Raw genomic sequence first — 22,615 nt, forward strand, 5'->3', positions numbered from 1 at the left:
TCACTTGGACAGCTGTATGTTGGGTGTTCACGAGTTGGAAAACCATCAAATTTATTTTTTCTTGCACCAGATAGGAAAACAAAAAATGTTGTATATTTACAAGCACTTCTAAGATAAAGTTCACCATCAATCATCAAATATCATTCATTTCATGATGATATTTAATAATTACAAAAGTATTGTTCAATTGAAATTCATTTGCAATATTGTTTAATATCACAAGTGAAGAAGCATGTTTATTCTACCATCAACTATGTATATCTATGTTTTGTACATATATTATATTCAAATGACATATATGTAGGGATAATTTTATTGTTAATTTTCATTTTGATGTATTGTATACACTTGATCATTAATAAATTATGTTTGAGGTATCAAAACTGCCTCTTTGTTCAAACACAGCAACGTGTGAATGGGTACAGCTAGTGTTTTATATAGAAAGAGATAATATGGTTCAAAATAACCATATAGCTAGGTCAGATTCTACAATTTTTAGTTTGTAAAGAAATTTTTCCTTGGTTTTCAACACTTCAACATTTGAATTTCATTGCACTGGCAAACATTAATGGCATCATATGCAAGTGTGTAAGTATAAAAGTTACAAAACTAATTTCAGTATTCATCTAGAAACTTCATTTCAGTAAATATTAAAAAAGAATTGATTATTAAAATAAAAAATATTACAGATAATATTAAAGATAATACAACCTTAAGAAATTACTGGCATAAAATAAAACATGAATAATATTAAAATTAAAACTGCAACAATTGATGAAATTTAAAGCAAACCTTTCAGGAGAAAAAAGTCAACAATATCAATATAAAATATTCAGAATTTGCTTAAAATCATTCAATTCCTAAATCATTCTGTACGGATTTCATTGATAGAAGATAATGTTGAGTATCTTCACAGAGTTATTTGCTATTCTGAATGCCTCAAAATAACCTGAAGATTTTTGTAAAAATATCTCAAACACAGATAATACAGATTTACATTTTAAAAAATTTTACCAAATAAATGCTCTTAATGGTTTAATAAAATCTACTACACATTTTTTTAGATGAAATTCAAATTTTTTTATAAAATGTAAATAATTCATTATATGTAATAGTAAAACTTTGTTTAAAAGATCACCTAAAAGCATCTATTTTTAATCCAAATTTAAATAAAATTCAATATTTTTATTGCCAGTTTACACTTTTACATTATTTACAGTACAAGGTTTATAAAAGAACAAAAAGGCTGAAATTCTAGCAATGTTCTTACCCATCACAATGACTTGCCAACAATGAGTTAGAAAGATAGCATTAAAAAAAACTGAATTGTGAAATATCACGTCAAGAAATATTTAAGGTTTAGAGCAGCAACTTGTCTCAAATATTCAAAGTGGTTTTATCATACAAATAATAAATTATTACCCAGTTTTTGACACAGAGCAGTACTTTCTTCATAGAATTTTCATCTGGTAATGGGCACAAAAGAACTGACTGAACAAAATTCACATCCTATAGAATAATTTTTTTTTTAATTCATACATTTAATCTTATAAAAATATTTTATAAAGACAACAATAATAAAAGTTTAAATAAGAATAATAAAACTAACAAAAATATAACCCTAGATAGTAATAACAACAGATAACAATTTTGTTCTTAAAATATAAGGAAAAGAGTTCAATTTTAAAAAAACAGAAATATCAAAATCCTATAATTACTGTAATGTGTTTAAAAGATTCATCAAACTCATTCCAAAGGTTGTCCAATTCTGGCTGCAGAAACTTTCCATACTTATTCCTTGAAAGATTGTTTAAGATACAACTGACTTTTGTTCTGTAGATGACCTAAAAATAAAACTTTATGATCTAAAATATTTCTAAGTCATCCATACAAAATAATAATTAAAAATATTTCAGTAACAACAATCACTAAGATAAATTACTTAGTACAAAAATAATATGAGAGATATCAATACTTCCCTAAAAAAAATTGGCAAAAACAATAAAATGTAAATAAAGGCAAAAGTAAAAATACATAACAAATTTATTGAAGATATAAAATATATGTATATTATATATAGCTGTGTAATATTTCATTTGGGAAAGGGAGTTGCAAATGATGTGAGTTCCTAAATTAATATAATTTAATTTATAGTAAAAAGTCACATATTCAAATGTGTGAAGCATATTACATAACTCAAATCCGAATAATAACGGAAGAAGAAGAATATTATTAAAAAATTGATACTGCTGAGCTCACTAGATGTTAATGTATTCGACAACTTGGACAACTTTCAAATTAAAACTTAAGAATAATTGTTACAATCTGACAAGTTGGGGGAGTCACAATTTCTGGAAATATTAACTTAATTATCAATTGTCATTAAACTTAATTGTCAATTCAAAATCATACCAACACTTCTTCCCTCCTCAAAGAATGCACATCTAGATAATTACTTTAAGGTAAAGTTGAAAATGTGTCTCCATAGAATGGAAGTCTCACAATGACAGACTTAGATCAAAAGTTAATCAAAGATTAATTACTTGCGGTAAAAATACTTAAATAATTCTCTAACAATGATGTAGAAATATCAAAAAAGCTCTCTAAAGGAGTAACCACGTGCAGAAATCAGTTAAAAATAAATTCATTTTTATTAATACATAAAATAATCTCAGAAAAGAAATTATTTTTCCCCCCTACCTAAATAAGCAAAAGGAAACAGAAATACAAGAAAAATCTTTTTCATCGACATCTGGACTCAATGACATTCTACTGGTAATAAAGATCCAACAACACAATAAAATTTTCTTCATATAATTCATTAAATTTAACATGGAGAAAATTCTTTTTTTTTTTTTTTAATCTTTAAAAAGAAAAAATAAACATTTATAAAGCTTTTATATAAGGCTTATACAAACAACAAAAGAATGAGATAGAGTTTGAATTGCAAAAATTACATATGAAAGTAGAAAGTAGGTCTGTAAATTCTATCAGAAATCAAAATAGTATTGTAGTATAAAAATAGCCAAAATTAGAATTTCCATCATGTGGTGAAAAAATTGAAGATAAAACTTGAAGAAACATGAAGATAAATTTTTAAATTTATATTTAATTAAATTTTAACACTTAGCCAAAGAGTTGATATTCCAGAAATAGCCAAGTTACTTATTTGCTTAGCTTATTGATATATAACAATGCTGAGTTAATCACCATAAAAACAGTTTAAACTTCAAATGATTAAAAAGATGCTATTAAAGTAGATGAGTTAATGCTAAAAAAATCAAGCCAAAATTTTTTTACACACAGCAAGAGTGAACAAAATGTAGGGTAGAACTTTATTTATAAATTAATGTTAAATACATTTTTTAAAATAATGGATAAATGTTAAAATAATGAGAAATTGCACAACCTTATAATAGCAAATCAGATAGAACAGAAAGTGTATCAAGAAGTAAAAGATTCTTTTATAGATGAGTGGCATGAAATAATTCCACCAACTGAATTAATTTTTTTTAAAAAATAGATGATTATGATATTTTGAGGTCAACTTTCAAGAATAAAGAAACACATAAGAAAGAGTATTACAATAATCCTTTAAAGATGACCTGGTTGTTACAATCAATAGGAAAGACAAAGTATTACTCTTAAAAAAACAAAGTGAATCAAAATGATTCAGCTGTAGCAATGTTAGAGACATTTCAAAAAAAAAAAAAAATGCCAGTTTCCAAAATCAGTTTTTACATATTGAAAATGTAATTTAAAAAATACCATAAAGTTAAAATTGCATTGCTAGAACTGAAAATCAATAAAAATAATCGAATTTAGTGTAATATGCAAAAATTTAAAAAGAATAATTCATATTTGAAAAAAGCAAAATTCTAAAAAAATTTTGAAGTACAGACTTTAATAGAAGCATGGAGTTCTTGTCTGTTAAGGATTTTAGTTGCTCAGAAACTTCAACTGAAATTCAAACCAAAACATTGTTTAGGGAACAAAAGGGTGCATGAAATGGCCACTATAGAGAAGATTAAAGGTGATATTGAAGCTACAATCCATGATTATAATGCATTATAAGCAATTCACATAATGAGCAAAACAAAATGAAAAAAAGTGACTTGCTTCATATGCAATGTTTCACAGAATGAATGGGGAAGTGACATTGTAACATCATATGCTGGACTAGACTGCATCAGTCTGTACTGAGGGATTTTTTGAAGATAAACCTTATTTCCAAAAGGAAGAAGTTTTTGTTGGACAGCATAATTAAACGTGATTATGAAGGATTTCAGCAAGTACTTATGGAGCCTTAAGAGATTCTGTCTCTAATCAAGATTATGGGTCAGAGATGGATAACAACTACATAAATGAGAACACAGCCAGGATTACCAAAAAACTGACAGGTCTGTATATTTTATCACAGCAAAAAACTGCAAAGCAGATTTGACAGTAGGGAATAATAAATTCAACAGACTGTCCAGTAAAATAAGGGAGATGCTGAAAGAGTGGAAAATTATTACATAGTACATTAAGAAGCATCACCCTAATAAAGCGCTAAAAACACTACAAATTCATTTAACAATAAAGTTGTGTCACATTTTTGCCAAATATTGAAATGTCTTTAGATAATTTTCTCGTGGAAAAAAAAAAAGCATGCATTAGAAATAAATTACATAATTGCAAAATTGAAGTTTTTTTTTTAATGGTTTACATTGTCTTGATTTTTAAGGAAAAAATTTCTTCATTAATGAATGTTTCACATTATGAATAAGAATCACGAAAGAATTATGATCATTAAGCAAGGTTCCATTATAATGTAAAAAGCCAAGGCAACATGACTTAACAGCTAGTTGATCTTATTATCACATGGATCATGGCTTGTTCTCCCTTACAACAAAATTTCACTCTGGAAAACAAGAAGATGAACAAGAAAATTTCTAACAAAAAAAATCTTTCTTAAAGCATTGGCAACTTACAAGTGAAAAAGATGATAACATGCATTTCTTAGGCAAATTTTTCAAGGATCAATAAACTGACAGAGGAAACCAAAAATATTTCAATTACAAATAATTAGAAAAATTGCTTATGAGGAAACGAATACAAGAATGTCAAAATAGAGCAAAAAGGACAAAAGCTGTATCATTGGCTAAATTTATATAAACCGGGTTGCCACTAAAAACTGGATAAAAAAAAATCTCTGTGTTTTCCCTGTACATATATTCAAGATATGAGGAAATGCGTAAACAGCACTTATGTGCTAGTTAAAATCAAATATGATTTTAAGTTGTGGAAAAGCAACAATTTAACAATGTTCAAAATAATATATTTACATACAGAAGAAAAAAAAACAATTTATCTTTATTTATATTCTAGAATTAAGAAAGACAAAATTTACATATTAAAGACAGGGCAATATATCACCTCTCATGCTCTTTAACTGTAATACACACAAAATAAAGGATTCAGAAGAAATAAAACACGAAATATTTTTGTTGTCATGATACAAATAATTTAATGATTACTTAACAAAAAAACATTACAAAGCAAGATTACTTTTTTTTATTTATTTATTCATATTTTTCCAATTCAGGTATTTGGGCATGATGGCAGATTTTTCAGCCATCAGTTTCATGGAGCCAATCCTTAATGAAAAAGGTCCAATATTTTTGCACGACAAAACGTGTTTTTTGTTGTTGTTGTTGTTATTTTACTTTTAGTGAACATATGTGAAAATATTTCCAATATATCATTGAATGCATTAAAGGATGAGTGTGGTACACAAGTTTTAATGCCCATAAAAATTCAACTTTAAATGTTTACTCTTTAACTAAAGATTTCAAAATCTGTTTATTTTTGGCAATTAAATTTGTCATTTTCTGATTTGACATGAAATCTCTTCTTGTAATCGTTTCAGATACTAAGTCCAACATCGATGATAACTCTTTTGAACTGGCATGCAGTCTTACATGTTTTTCTTCTTTTGGCATGATTAGCAAGTGCTTGTTTCCCCTATTAATTAGACTTATTATCTTCTTACAAAGTGACAAACAAATTGATTTTGTTTGTCACTTTGTAAGAAGACAACAGTACATAGCAAATGGATTTTGCAGTACTCATTGAACCCATTCAGCAAAATCAAGATTGATTTTTTTTATCCGTCCAATTCGCATTAATATAGATTTTGAGCAGTAATTGTTTTAAAAAAAATTTTCTAATCTACTTTGAATAAGCTGACAGTTTCTCAAATAATAAATAAACTATTTAATAAACTCAAGTCTGGTGCACTAAACACCACCGTGCTGCTTCTGCAGATTGAATGTTCCCACCAGAAAAATGTATTCTATTCTTTCATGCAGCAACAGAAATCTTGCGCACACTCTTTAGTTGTAGTTCGAGAATCTCATGGGGAAAAAAATAACTGTCTCGCAAATTGAAACTGAAATGATCTATAGAGAAACAAAAAGGGAAAGTGTATAAAAGGGGCGAGTTTCCGCTTTACACAATCGCGAATGGTATTGTTTCGCTTTCGGAAGCTATGATTACGATATTTCATTCTTGCAGTCTTTAGAGATCAGCATTTTTTTAGATGGAAAAAAATAACTACGAAAAATTCCCCTGCATTTTCCCGGAAATTATGAAAATTTTCAAATTTTCCTGTATTTTCCCAGTTTCCTCTGTTTATTTTCCAATTGCCTATGTTTTTCCAATTTTTCCGGTGGCGTGGCATTACTGAATAAAGGTAAAAAGTGTAAATGTATACCAAATTTGTGGAATGACAAAAAAGGGGAAAATATATGACAACATAAATAATACTAACTTCAGAATCTATACTGGAGATTTCAGCAAGTTTTCTAGCTTCTAAAAATTTCTGATGGCTAATTAAATTCATCAGCCTAAAAGGGTACATAGAAAAAAATTAGATGAAAGTAGAAAACTATCAAATAAAATAATTAATTCATAATATTTAATTTATGCAAAAAAAAAAATCAAAACTTTTTCATAGTTCTTACCATTGCTAATTTTTTTTTTCAAAAATAATTTCACAACTTACAAATTAGTTTTTAAAATTTCAATTCTTAAAATAATTTTGCATATTTCTTATGCTTTAGATTCCCTTTTTCTATATAATGCAAGAGAAACATTATAATTTGATCCATCTGCAAACAATACTCAATGTAGCAATATTACATTTTAGCTGCAATGTGGATTTCTTAGACATGCAACATTCAGAATATTCTCAATATTTTAGCTAACAGCATAAATTAGGAATATATCATCCTATTGATAATTGGCCAGATGAATATTAAATATGTGAATGCTTTTACAAAAATGAATTATTACAGAACTAAGATTCAAAAATTTGATGCTTAATCATAAAGCATAGTCTCTGCCACTACCCTCTCCCCAATACACACACACAAACTACTAAATAAAAATTGACTAAAAAAAATGCAATTTACAGGATTCCTTCTTTTTTGCTTTCATAATAGTTAAGAATGCTTAATCAAATGTTCAGTTATTTTATACAATCATGAATTGAAATAAAATTATTTGAATTTTAAAGCTATTGAAATAAATCTAAAATTAAATTACAGTTAGCATATATGATAGGATTATCATAAAAAATTAAAGTCAATGTGAAAATAAAAAAAAATAAAAATTGCAATAGAGAGGTTAATTTCCTTTCTTAGTATAATATCTAATAAGGTTTTAAGTTCTTAAGAATTTAAAGATAAAACTACAATAGCAAAAAAATAACCAAAAAAGGAAATACATCATTGCATACCATAACTTTCCTTAATAAATTAATTAATTCCCTTTATAGATTCATTCATTAATAAATTAATTATTTTGCTATATTTTGAGAAAAATAAAATATGTAACATATTAAAAAACAGAAATAAAAAGTTTTATATTGCCAACTAAAATAAAACTGCCATGAATTTTTATAATAAAGAAACTAACTCTAATTTCATCCTTTTTCTATAATTTTAATGTGAATATAGTCATCATACCTTGCTTCTGCAGAGGCTTCGAAGATTTCTTTCACATGTAGGTAACTAAAAGATTTTTTGCTATAAAAGAATAAAAATAAAGCACATAAATTATTCATACATAAGTTATTTTAAAATAATTAGAGGATTTTGCAAAAGTATAATTAAAAATGTAAATTTCCAAACTCTTAACATTATTGAAAATTTATGTCATAGAAGGTTTTGATTATAACATGAAAAGATGCTTTGTGCTACATGGAATCTATAAATATGTTGATAAGTATTGTACAATCTTTAAACGTTTTAAAATAATAAGAAATCATGTTTACAACAAGATTATTTTCCAATAAATTGAAGTCTTCCCTCTTTTAAGAGAAAATTACAATAAAATTATATTTTCTCAGCAATAATAAAAATCTCTTATTACAAACTTAAATTTAAGGAAACATTAAATAAAAAACAAAATTTAAATTTTTACTTAAAAAACTTGGAACTTTAAAATGGCACCTTTTTTTATGAATATCTGCAGAATAAGGCTTTGTATTTGTTGCTGTTTCTTGAAACTAAATATAGCAAATAATGTCGGTAAAAAATTTATATGTGGCAGCCCTTTAATTAAAGTAAATAATCAAAATGAACTTGCATTTCAGGGCATTTCTGAACACTATTTAAAATATATACAGTTTTGGAAAAAATTTAACCAAAATTCAGCAATTAAGTTTAACAATAAGGAAAGAATTAGCTTCTAGATTGATTTATGTGTGCACACAGGGGTGTTTGTAGGACCCCAAAAAATCCCCGGAAACTTTTACGGACTTACTACCGGCATTTTGGAGTTTCGAGAAGGGGGGGGGGGAGAAATGAAAAATTACAATTATGAAGTATTGAATGACCTAATTATAAAAGTTCAATGAATTACTTTTTTTGCAAAATTAATAACCATAAATTTCAAACATATAAACTACTACATTTTATGCAAATCTTTTAAATTACCTGAATTAATTCTTTTAAAAAAAATTATCTAATTTCTGCTGCTTTTTTTTTTATTTTCTGATGTTTGTGGGCTTGTTTTTCTTTTGTGGTGAACTTCATAATTGCAGGAAGGTTGACTTTTATTTTCCTCATTTACAGTTGAAGAAATTTCCTCGAGAACTGCACATGCAGAGGTAGAAGCAGTTTGCTTTTCTGCTAATATAGAAGGTTTTTCAGAGACTTTTATAGGTGACTCATCTGAAATACATGTTTTTAAGTCCTCTTGATATGTTTTCCAACTTCTGTTCATATTCAGTAAGAGATCTTTGTGAATTGGATCAGTCATTGGATTTTTTGAGCCCTATTTTTCACATGAGGTTTCTTTAGAAGCCATTAAATCATATTTAATAGTCTGCACTGCATCTAGGGAATCAATCTTAAGAGAGCTTCTATAGTCAGTGACAAGTGTATCCATTAAGTTGAATGCACTTTCCACTAATGGGCCATGGAAGCAGCTAAGGCAGGCTTTGACCAATTTAGCCAATGTAGGATACTTATAATCATTTGTGAAATCATCTTTTAAATTAAAAACTTTAGACCAATATTTATCAATTGTACACTTGACTTGATTTCCACTTTCATCAGATGTGTAGAGCATTTCTTTTTTTGATATCAATATCACTCTGGTATAACCTTATTTCAGCTTCTACTTTTGACTTTTCATTATCACTAAAAATATGGGACATAAAAGATGATAATTTTTCAAAAGCTAATATTGTACTGGTTTTACCTCTTAGCTCTGGATCTAATGCTGTAAAACTAATTAGATATGAATTTTTAAGGGGTAATTTCTGTTTCATATGCTGAAATTTCTAAATGAAATTCTCTTGCGTACATAAATAAAAAAATATTTCAATAAGCGAAACGAAAAATTTACACGTGCATCAATAAATGAAACGAAAATTTTACACAGCGAAGAAAAAAAAGTTCCGAAGCGATCAATGACAAATAGCTAATACGGCGAAAAATCCCCCTTCTCTACTTATTGGCGCCACGCCAGTAGAGATAAGACCTTTGAACCCAGAGTCACGTTATCGCACATCTGGTCGAACGAAATCTCCCCCTTTTTTTTCTGCCGCGCCTACTTGCCGAAAAGAATCCAGAAGAGAATGTCCGAGAACCGGGGGAATGAGTCATAACTCGCAATAAGGTAAGAACGAAAAAGAAGTTTTTTCCCCCTTTTCACGCATTATCACTGCCTTTGGAGAAAGAAAGGAAAAGTTTTCACCACACACACTGACCTTGTGTTTTCTACTTTAAAAGCAAACAAAATTACCCAGATCAAAATAAATAATTCATTATTATTCCTACTTCCTTTTGAACGACGATCCCCGGAAATTCCGGGGATCGAAGTTCAAAATCCCCGGAATTCCGGGGTTTCCCCGGAGCACAAACACCCCTGGCACATTAATGGCATTTATCTTTTCAGAAAATCTTTTTAAAAAATTTTCTCCAAAAGCATGTTTTATAAAAAAGCAAAAATCTACAAATTTATTTCAGGGTTAAATTTTAATTTATACAGCTCATTTTCATTAAAATAAGTTCATAGAATTCAATAAGTTACTTAAAAATCATTATGTATAAAATGTTCCTAAAATTTGAATGCAATGAAAAAAATGATTAAAAGAATTTTATTTTAATAACTTATATATATTTTTCTTTTTGTTACATTTATATTGTTACCCATTTCCAAAAGAAAAATTAATGTGTTATAAAAATGTATCAGATGAAAATGATCTAACCTAAATACTGACTTTTTTCATCAGTTTATTTATTATTCTATTAAAATATCAACAAAGGTAATAACAATTCTAAATTAAAGCTCACAACATTAGGCAACTTTAATACATAATAAGAGAAAACGTTCAATTGTAATAACTTACCCAGATTCTTCAAAGTTCATTTTTCCATCAATTATACACCAAAAGTCCTGCAAAAGAATTATGATTAAAAAACAGATTGAATGAAATTAAACTTCAAATTAAATTAATATTCATAAAAGTACTTACTTGTTTTAGATTGCAATCAGCTATTTTTGCAAAATTTGATAAATTCATGCTGAAGATTAGATCAAAAGAGGGAAAGTTTCTGATTTCGAATAAATATTCAGAATCTTCAGAAGTTGGCACAATTAACAATCCAATCTTACGATCAGAAATCAACGAACTAAAATAATAAATATCATTAAGTGGAAGAATTCATAAATATGCAAGATGTTCACAATTTAGGCATTTTATAAATTAAACATGCAAATTCATTAAAATTATGAGTGAAATAAAAAAAAAAATACTTTTTTATGTCAATACATATTTAAGCAAGTAAAATGTCTTCAACAATCCATTAAGGATACTTGAAGACATCCTTAATGGATTTTTAATTGTAAGAGAACAATAACAATTTCTTACAATTAACAGTCCTTAAGGGATTGTTAATTTTAAGTTAATTGTAAATTGTTTATTGTAAGAAAAACAAATCATAACAAATAATAGGGCCATTTAAAAAAATCTTTAATTAAATAAAACTAGCCAAAGTGGTCATGTTTAAATTTCTTGCAGATTCTCTAATAAAGGTCTTAACCCTTCCTCTGAAAAAAATTGGATACATTAGGTACCTCTGAATACTTTGAATAGCATTGGTGAGTGATAATAACCAAATATAGATCTTTGGCATGAATCTGGCATTTTTTTCTGAATCTATGATAAAAAAAAAATGTATTTTGAAGAGTTTTTTTTTTTTTTTTTTTTGTTAATTATGTATTTTGATGGTTGACTTGCAACAAAATTTGACACAATTAAAGTCAAAAATAAAATTCTAAATTTCATTGATTTAAATAATTGTGTTTAGAAGTTAATATGCATGTGAAAGTACAAACCAACAGATGTCAATCGTTTGACATATTTGGTTCAAAATTTGACAAGCATCTATATTTTAGATGATAATTCTAGTATATCAAATTTTATCCACCTAGCTCTTAATGATTTGAAGTTATTGAGTACACCTGTACTAAAACAACTGGATAAACAAACTTCCCAAAAATGAATTTTGTTCAAAATTTGATAGAAATCTAAAACTTTAGTCATGATTCCATATAAGAAATTTCTGCCATCTAGCTGAAAGCCTTTTGGAATAACATGTTTGCTGACACACAAAATACCAGTAATGTGTTTTTCGTATTCAGAGAGGTCTGAAACTTGGAAGTTCATCAAAATCGCAAGTTTGAATTTTGATGATTACATTACTTCCTCTATATTTCATATACGAAAAAATTAAAAACCAATGACATTAATGTAAAAAATGTTACACATATATTTATATAATATTTATTAATAAATGAATTGTATTTAAAGGGAGATAATCATACAAATAATCATCAGTAATCAAAAAAAAATTTACAATTATCAGTTAACAAACTGGTATCTAATCAGGATTTTCTATTTGCCATCATAACATCGCATATTGAAAATTTTTACTTGAATGTTCCTAAAAAGTGCAGAAACGTCTTTATGATTTGTGATATCATAATACAGAAATATGAAAATCTACCATAAAATTTGGTCAGATACCTTCCATAAATTTTCAAGTAAATATTCACTAACTTTCAATTTCAACAATAACATTTAGATAATATTCCTATTAGTATAAGAATAATAAGTGACAGTAAATTAACAATTCACAACTTATTGAGGATAATTGAAACAAACATATACCAATCAAGATTATTCAAACATGCACTTACAAAAAAACTATATAAATACAACATTTTGACACCATAACTTGAATCCATTTATAAATAAATTTCATTACTATATAAATATATTAGTAATATATAATATATATTAGTAAATTAATAGCATTACTATATATTTTACAAAATTTTTATGTCAAAATGTGAATTTGATATAAATTAATAGGTACCTGCTAGAATCGACAGTTTCATTTAAAACAAAATCTCTAATAGTGCTTTCTTTCTCATCATTCCATGTTTTCAAAAGAGTGGATGTGAAAGGACACATGACATTTAAGACATGCTAAAAGGGGAAAAAAAATAAGTAATTATAATAAAATATATCCTTATAATGAATTATGTCTTTTAATAAAATTTTGTATTGTTTGAAATATTGTTTCAGAAAATGCAAAATTTTAATAAAAGACAGAAAAAAAATGCATATAATGCAAGTATAGAGATGTAAATTATCTTAATATTTAAAGAATAAATGCTTCTACCAATATTTACACATTTTTTTGTTTTTCAATTATATCATATAAAATAATCTAAAGTGTTGTGCAGTATAATACTGCTATTATATTATATAAATATTAAATACAAAACAGAAAACATGGAAATTAAATGCATGTGAATCTTTTACTATTTTTTAATAAAGATAAATAAATTTAACCAGAAAAAAAACAAGCACAACACTACATCACACTTAGACTTAGTATTTTACTTAAATACTAAGTCTTTTGCATGACAATGAGTAATAATGAGAGGGTTCTGCTTTTTAAAGCAATTTTAACTAAAAGAAAAAAATACAAAGTAAGTTTTTAAAATTATTAAGAGCTGATAATGAAAAGCACAAAGCAATATAAACTTTTATAATTGTTTCTGAATTCTCAGGATGAAACATTAATTTGAATCGGATTCGGAACTTAATCAGACTCAAGATTATGAATGCTCAGAAGAATAAAAAATTATCTATTTCTATTTCTGTCTTCTTCACTTGTAAAGTATTTTAGATTTATTTTGTTCATAGTTTCCTAGTATACTTTTTACTTTCATAAACTTCTTTTTTTGTTTTCTCCCATTGATTATATGATACATATGTGTGTTGTTTCAGATGTCAAACTTTTTCTTTCATTATGTATCCCGAATGAAAGTACTAAAAATTCTTTCAGCAGCAATAGATGTAACAGGTACACTTAAAATGAACAAAGTCACTTCAACAATAGTATGGTTGGCATATAAACTCTACAACCATAATAGTGAACTCATATTACTTTTATTTCCATTATTTTAAAAGCTTTAAATTATACACCAACAATACAAAACAAAACTCAAAGTTAAAATTTAAGCAAAGTAAACCTAAGTAGAAATTAAGTTTAATGTGTAAAATATGGCAAAATTAAAAGACCACATCCATGAATTTATTTGAATACCTTGAAAGATTTCATTAATAATATACCAGGTTCTTTTCTAGCAATTAGTCAAAAAATAAGCATAGAGCATTCAAAACGTTTTAATAACTGATTTAAAAAACATAGATAGAGTTCTGAAACTTTGCTAGCATATATAAAATGATTAAATAAATTTAAAGTTTATAAATTATGATGAGTGGATAAACAAAATATAGATATTTTGATTATATCACATTATATCTAAGCTAAACTAAAATAAAAATAAATAAAACTGCTTTTGCAGCAAATTAAAGAGAACACATAAAAAAGTGATTTTACCCTATGTCATAATATCATATTTTCATCTAGATTAGCAGAATCCAAAACCGCATCTTGTGCATTTTTTTTAATAGGAATTTGTACTGTGTATGAAATTCTCAGGAAGTACATTAGAAATCCACGATTAATTGGGGTGGGGAAATTTTCTCTTACGAATTTAATAAATCTTGTATAGAATCAAGATTGTTGAAGGATGATTACAACTATAAATTCAAACAATGCAGAATTCTGAATTTTTGTTATTCATACATGTAAAAAATTACATCTGTATTATCTTTTTTTTTTTTTTTTTTTTGTTCCCTTAAATTATAAAAATGATTAATCTTTTTACTTCAGACTCTAAATTTTTCAACCAGTTAATATTTTTCCCTTAGCTATTTGTTGATCTGCTTTAAACTGCTTTTTTATTATGTTCACTGTTACTACACAAATGTTATATCTGGGTCCCAATGGCACCAACATTAAATATTAACTACAAGAAATTCTGTTCTCCAGGTTTTGAGATAGCCTTTTTTAAATTTTACCTCCTTTAATTTTATTTATTTGCACAAAAAGATGCTACATGGATCTTGTAAATATACTTCATAATTCTTGCAAAATATATTTTATTTTTATCATTGTTTGATGAAGACAGTCTGAATTTTACAATCATTTTTCAATCATAAATAATTGAAGATATTGATAAATCATTTTGTTTTTTATCCTATAATATTTCCCCATATTACAGGATTTTCATTTCTGGAGGGATTTTATCTTGTTATAGACATTTTTTTTTCATTCAAAACTACCAGAAGAACTATCATACCATGGTGCAATCTAACATCCTTTTGAAATGTTAACTGATGAAGCTGACTTCATATCTTACCATATTTTCTTCTTCTGTGATATAAAATTATCTGGAATTCTAATTTTTAAAAAAAAAATTTTAAAATATTAAGTCTCGATAACAATTTGAATATATATATTGAGCATTTTCAAATAAATATGCATGACAATTTACATCATCCTCATATAAAAGGTTTGGAATATTCAGTAATGGTTTTATGTAAATACTTTATAAATTAAAAGAAAATAAATAAAGGGATCTTACTAATATAAAGAAAAACTATATTTACTTTTTCATTCAAAAACACAACATATCGTCCATCCCTGGTACTGAGTGCTTTAATTGCATTATCGTGAACTAAAAATTAAAAAAACTTACCATCAAATTTAAAAATTTCCACAAAAATTTTAATTTTTAAAAATCTTTTTCATTTTTAATACATTAATAACTAATTAATAACTTAATTAATTAAAAGATAGTTTTATGTTTCCTATATTTATTATTTTCAAATGTTCACTCCTCATTATATTTACCAAATATTAGTCACTAAATGTAATATCACCTTCCTGCAAATTGCAATTACTTTGCTTACATTCTTAATTTTTTGCTTTCATTTTTTTAAATCAAAAATACAGTCAAAACAGAACTATAATAATCTTGATATTAAAATTCAGTTTATATAAACAATTTTTATCCCATTTATATTTTATCTTATAATCAATGTTTGGAATTTCTTTCTCGTGCTTCCACTGCCTTAATTTTCAGTTTAATATTTTTTAGATTCTCACTTTATTTACTGCTTTTTTACTATACTAATAATTACTGTTAAATACTACACTAATAAAAGTGTGTTTAAAAACTCTTTATTTTTATTATTTTCTACATTCCAGTTAGTTATTTCAGAATTTATGAATATAAATATTAGAAAATCTAAAAATTAAATTCTCAAAATGAATTGTAGATAGCACTAACATTTTGAAATAAATTCTTAATTATATCAATATATTAACTGATAATTAGAAGTTTTAAAATTGTTAAATATTCCATTATAACTGAGACAACATTTTAAAACACTAGAACATGAGGAAGTGAATTAAAAATTTATTACGAAATTCCTTTCTTGCTAACACAAAATATATGAAATTACTGAAAAGAGTTGAATAAAATAGAATATATAAAATTGATTACTATAGAATTTTAAAAAGTTATACTTAATTAAAGCCAAAATATTAATAGTTTCATTGTCTAAACAATTCTTTAAACTAGCATTTATCAATCAATATCAGTTTTCTTAAATATGTGGATTTAAAAAAGTAAAAAAAAAAGGAAGAGAGAAATATAAAAGGTCAGAAAGTACTAACCAGAAAAATCAAAACACTGGAAAGTTCGATTTTCATTTTCATTATATTCCCAATCAGCCTATAAGAAGATTAAAAAGAAATTATACAAAAAATGAATATTAACTTAAATTTAAAACTTGTGAAACAAAATATTTTTTTAAAAATATCAAACAGAAACAACCTTATAGAGTAGGACACATTTCAAAGAGATTTCACAGACAAAATACCTACTTGCATTTATTACAATTTTAAGATCTTTTTCTTGAACATGGGCATAAAATTAATATTAAAAATTCAAAAAAATGAATAAAAGTTATTTACAGAGTCAGTAAGATGAAAAATTATTTTGTATAGTGGAAATAAGAATTTTTTTTTTATTATCATCATCAATACTTAGAATAATAAGATATTTTTGTTAAAATAATACTAAAGACAAAAAGATGTCCATTATAAGTGTAAGAGAGAAAGAAATTTTGCTAGTATTAGATCTAATGCCTCCAATTGGTATAACTGTATCAAAAACAACTGAAAAAAAAGACTTTACCTAAAAAAAAGGATTAAATTTATATGGTACGTTTGAATAGTTATCAAAATCCAATAAATACCTTTACAAGCATGTATATAAAACAAAATGTGAAGCAAAAAAAAAATCTTATCTTTAGTAAAGGGTTTCAAATTCGTACTTTGGAATCAATTTATTTTCAGAAAAGGCAAGAAATCACTACATCCCTACAATGGTTGTATTCAGTATTATCTTATTACATTTATTGACTTAAAATACTAATTTTAAATGACACAGTTTTCATTTAAAATTTTTAAAAATCAAATCATGAAAAAATATATCTTTTTACAGTTTAATTAAAGTGTATTTAAGAACAACAAATAGCAATACCAAGTAAATTCCTTTAGCAACTTTTAAATCGCAAAACCTAACACAAGAAATATATATATATCAGTAATTTTTGTTTGTAAATCTAATCATTAGAGATAAAACCTTTTCTTAGTACTCAAAGTAAAGCAAACCTCGGGAAAGCCTTTAATCAGATCATCTGAACAGAAAAAGTCGGTCTCTGATGCAGTAGTATCTAAAGACACACCCAATCCAATAACGGAAGTGTTATAGAACATTTGAAAAATGTTTTGAATTTCACAGTTTGGAAACATTTCGGAAAGATCAAACTTCTTCAAATGAATATCCTATAAAAAAAAAGACTTTCAGTCTCTATTATGTAATAATAAATTATAACAAATGCAACATTTATAAATGAAAATTCATAGTTAGAAATAAAGATTAACAAAGAAAAATTTGTTATTTGGTCATCCATAAGTCAAACAAATTTTTAATATTAAAAAAAATACTTTTTAAGTATTCATATATACTAAATTTCCCAAACAGTTAAATAACTTTTTTCTGGTTAAAGAATCAGCATAATATCACTATAACCCAGAGTTAAATAATAAAAGTTAGAAAGAAGCATTGGATCTGCTTACAAAAGAATTAAACCTGACTACTATTAAAATTTTCCATCAATACATAATAAGTATGTAACCATAAAACTAAAAATACACCAACTGTATTTTTTTTAATCAAAAATTAGAGTTTAAAAAATAAGTGCATATTTTAACAAAATAAAATTAACAATCCAAAAATCTAGTTTATAATGAATCAAAACAAAGTTTAATGCAGTTTTCCAAAAATTTCCTTTAATTCAACACTGTTATTATCATTTCTGGAGCTTTGACTACAAAAATTTATAAGTACATTTAAAATTGCTTTAAAATTCTAACCATAGTATCAAATTCAAAATTACGGAAATAACTAGAATATAAATACTAATAATTTCTGATTAAATTATAACAAAATGGCAAAATTTCATTCTATGTGCAAATCTGAATTATTTAAAAATTTATATTGTCAAATTATTTTGATTAATTTTAATAATTTTAATCTTTAAAATTTGGTAAATACACATAGACATACAAAATGTTTTATTTTTACAAACATCACAATACTATGGTGCAAAATGAAATAAAAAATATGACTTGTACATACTTCAAAAATATCATGCTGATTTTGATTTTCAATAGCTGTAAAAAAAAAAAAAAAAAAAAAAAAAAAATTTAAAAAAGTTATATTTTTTATTACTATGAAAGAAAAAAAATTGCTGTTCACAAATTTCAATAATTTTAATTTCTAAAATCATTTACAATAGGACAAATAAAAATGTTTTACAAAAAAAATTGTCTATTTAATAATATATATTTTCATATAAAGTACAAATTGAAGCATATTGAGAATTCATCTCTTGGAATAAACAAATGTATGTAATTTTTTATATTAATTGCAGATTTCACTACTTTTTTTATTTAACTGACAAATTAGGCTATTTAAAACAAAGGGAATACTCCTAGTGCAATTTTGAAATACAGAGAGAATAACGCCACATTTTAAAGCTATCCAAGTTAGTTTGAGACAGATCTCATCAATTTGATTCATAATCAAATAAATATCACATGTAACCAGGTGTTCTCAAAGCTTTTTTACCATTCTAATGAATACAGTTCTGCAAAACACCAAACAGTGGTAAATATCTCACCAAGATTATTGATAAGATTTTGAAAATTACTACTAACAGAATTTTTTTAAGAACAAATCCTTTGAACAGAACTGAAAAATTTAGGCTAATTAGAGCTTTCAATAGTTTTTTTCATTATGGAAAAAGATCTCAAGGCTGAAATAGAAAAAAAAATCATACTTTCACATTTCAAAAAGTACTCCATCTATGAAAGGGTGAAATCAGTGAAAGACATAAGAAATCATAGTCGACATCCTTCACAATAAAGAGTGCTGGTTTTGGATTTCAAAAAGGAAATTCAAAAAATGATAAAAAGAAATAATAAGCAAAAATAATTTTTAAAAAAAAGGGAATGCAAAGTAAATCAAGATCAATATTATGAAGGAAAAAAATCGAAATCAATTATTTGAAATATGTCAGAATGGTATTCAAAATATAATCACTCATTTGATTGATTATATTTTGAATTATTACTCATTTGATTGATTAATTATATTTTAAATAAAAATTTTGCAAAAAAATGAATAACAAATTCATATACAGCCTTTATTCAACATTTTAAATTTTTTACATTATTGGGGCAACTATACTTCTTATTACATCGATGCATTTAAGAGTTCAACAGTAACCTTGAAGATAATGAACATATAAGGTAATTAAAAATTTTAAAAGCAAACCTTTTTGCTTATATCTCTAAAAATCATGAATAATTTCGGTTCAATTACATCAATTATTTTAGCAACAGAAGGATTATTTTGGCATGGACATATCCTCTCACATCTCCTATATTACATATTAGTAGGAAAAATTCTGACTTTCGTCCAATTCCAAATACATAGCCGATTTTAAGGGGAATTACATTTTAAACTTGGAATCCTCCAGTTCCAAAGTCAAGATTTTATCATGAATGTTTTAGATTATATATATATTCAAATAGTTAATAGTAATATAAGAAGAAAAAAATCAAACATAGCAACAGTAAATTATCTACTATAATGTAAAAAATTTCAATACAAAACATTATTTAATACACATAACATTGATTAAAAAGGTTGTTCTCTATCAAATAATAACAAACAGCTGTTATTTTTAAAATAAAATTCTTACCTTTATATATTGTGAACAAAGAAATCCCAGAAAATTCATACACAATTTTTTGATCAGAAAAAATGAATAATTTTAACAATTCTGAAACAAAAGTAATTAAAATATTATAAATTTATAATCATGGTGACAGATGAAAACAATTAAAAAAAAATTCAGAACAGACCTGAAGAATCTGTTGCAATGAATGCTTCTTTTACAGCAAAAGGCGATCCACCATCTTGACATGTCTGTTTTATTAATTAAAAAAAAATTAAGTAGTAAAATGCTAGTTACAGAGAAAATATTGTTTAAATATTAGCACAGTATAAGTACGATATAATGAGTATAGCTTATTATGTGAATCTCACTATTATAAGAGATCTGCAATGCATCAACAACAAGCTATTGTTAACTCCTTAACTTTTTAATTTTCTCCACTTCCTAATTAGATAATAATGTTGAGATTGGGAGATTATTGTTTTATCAATTCAACAACAAATTCCTGGAATATTTAAGATGTTTATGAATTTGATGTTATTTATGTATTCAATGTCAGTGAATAACTTAATTTCAGCTTATTACTTGAAAAATATGATTACTCAAAGGAGAAACTATAAACAAGTACCACAATTAAGGGGTAAAAATATATATTTATAGCATTATATAACATTAAAATGTATGTATGCTTTAGTTATAATCTAAAAACTTCAAAATTAAAGAAATAGCAATATTGAATCAGTTTCATTAATGATTTCCTAAGAAACATAGAAACAAATGACAAAATACTGAAGAGGAATAATATTCAAACCATGAAACCTCTGTTAGATAGATGCATGGAATATTCTCCCAAAGATATGTTTAGCTACATGCTGTGAACATGCAGGATTTTCAGAGAATGGGCTAGGAGATATTATTATAGATTTACACTCACTAGAAATAGATAATATATAAAACATTACACCAAAAAATTTAGATTTTTTTTTTTTAATTTTAGAATATATAAATGCTGATTAAGATGCAAAACCTTGCAGAAAAGAAGCAAATAGGATTATTGTTGAACTTAACATAAAGGTTTCAACAGAGAATTTTAGTTATTTAACATCTCAGTTTCACACACACAACTCTCAATCTCAAAATCACAACTCTCTAGACTGACAACCAAAGCATCCTTAGTGGAAATGTGCCAAAAAATGCCAAATTTTGGTATTTTTCAAAATAATTTATGAAATTATTACAGCACAAAAAAAAATTTACACCATTTTAAAATTATCTTTTCAATTATACAAATTCAATAGTAGTGTAAATTTTTCCTGAATCTTGGTAATTTATTAAAAATATCCTTTTGCTTAATTTTCAACAATTGATTCCTTTATTGTCCTAAAATTCATCAAATATTTAATAGTGTGACTTTCTTTCACTGCTGAAAGTTATTGACGGTGGAATCTGTCTAATATATATGTAATTTACAAAAATAAGAAGAAAAAAAAAGAAAAAAAGATTTTGGCGATATGATATGCGCTAGGATAGAACTTGGGACCTTAAGGTTAGCAGTCCAGTAACTTAACAATTATACCAAAACAGCTGTTCGGGTAGAAGCGCTGTTACTGGCTTATATGCTATTCACCACAAGATACAATAATTTGGAAGTTAAAAGATGGATAAGCCAGATGTTTTGTCATTCAGTTTTATGTGTTTACTACCTTTATGATATTTTGGGATTGGCTTCCATTAGAAAGGTTTATGCACAAAATGAGCAGAACATATGTAAGAGATAATCAAAATTACATGTTTCAGTATCTGAAAATTTGACTGAAATATAGACATGAAGTTATAACTAGACTAAATATATATATAATAAATATAACCAATATCTCCAGTGAACCAGATAATTGCCAAATGTGATGAATCATGAATAAGAAATTGAAATTACAATACATTGGAAATCAGATGACAGATCATCCAAGCAATTACATTTTTAATAGATTTATGAAATCATGAAATATGACTGTACGAATGATTCATATGCACAAGGAAAAGATATAAGGCTATAAAAATAACCTGGCTTTGATATATCAAAATCTGATGCTTAAAAATATTCTATTGGAAGCATCCTAGTGTAGTGAATAGCATATAAGCCAGTTAACAACTATTCTGCATGAGCAATTGTTTTTGCATAACGGTTTAGTTACTGGACTGCAAACCACAAGGTCCCAGGTTCTATCCTCGTGAATCGCATATCGCTAAACTAGCATTTAGGCATTAGAAATTTGAATGAAAATAATGTATCCAATATAGAAAATAAACCAGATG

General features: G+C 25.8%; 1 protein-coding gene across 1 annotated transcript in view; it reads right to left on the minus strand.

Annotated features, from left to right (window-relative positions):
* The window catches only part of LOC129961988 (kinetochore-associated protein 1-like), a 102,739-nt gene that overhangs the window by 78,004 nt on the left and 2,120 nt on the right, over positions 1-22,615 (minus strand). The window contains exons 4-16 of the mRNA XM_056075641.1: positions 20,490-20,553; positions 20,327-20,407; positions 18,697-18,731; positions 17,667-17,840; positions 16,665-16,722; positions 15,593-15,660; positions 12,939-13,051; positions 11,033-11,189; positions 10,907-10,953; positions 8,013-8,072; positions 6,815-6,890; positions 1,719-1,844; positions 1,423-1,509 (exon numbers count right to left, since the gene is read on the minus strand). Coding sequence (XP_055931616.1) covers positions 1,423-1,509; positions 1,719-1,844; positions 6,815-6,890; positions 8,013-8,072; positions 10,907-10,953; positions 11,033-11,189; positions 12,939-13,051; positions 15,593-15,660; positions 16,665-16,722; positions 17,667-17,840; positions 18,697-18,731; positions 20,327-20,407; positions 20,490-20,553 — 1,146 coding nt within the window. The remainder of the gene's footprint in view (positions 1-1,422; positions 1,510-1,718; positions 1,845-6,814; positions 6,891-8,012; positions 8,073-10,906; positions 10,954-11,032; positions 11,190-12,938; positions 13,052-15,592; positions 15,661-16,664; positions 16,723-17,666; positions 17,841-18,696; positions 18,732-20,326; positions 20,408-20,489; positions 20,554-22,615) is intronic.

This window comes from Argiope bruennichi, chromosome 2, assembly GCF_947563725.1.
Source record: "Argiope bruennichi chromosome 2, qqArgBrue1.1, whole genome shotgun sequence".
NCBI classification, from domain to species: domain Eukaryota; kingdom Metazoa; phylum Arthropoda; class Arachnida; order Araneae; family Araneidae; genus Argiope; species Argiope bruennichi.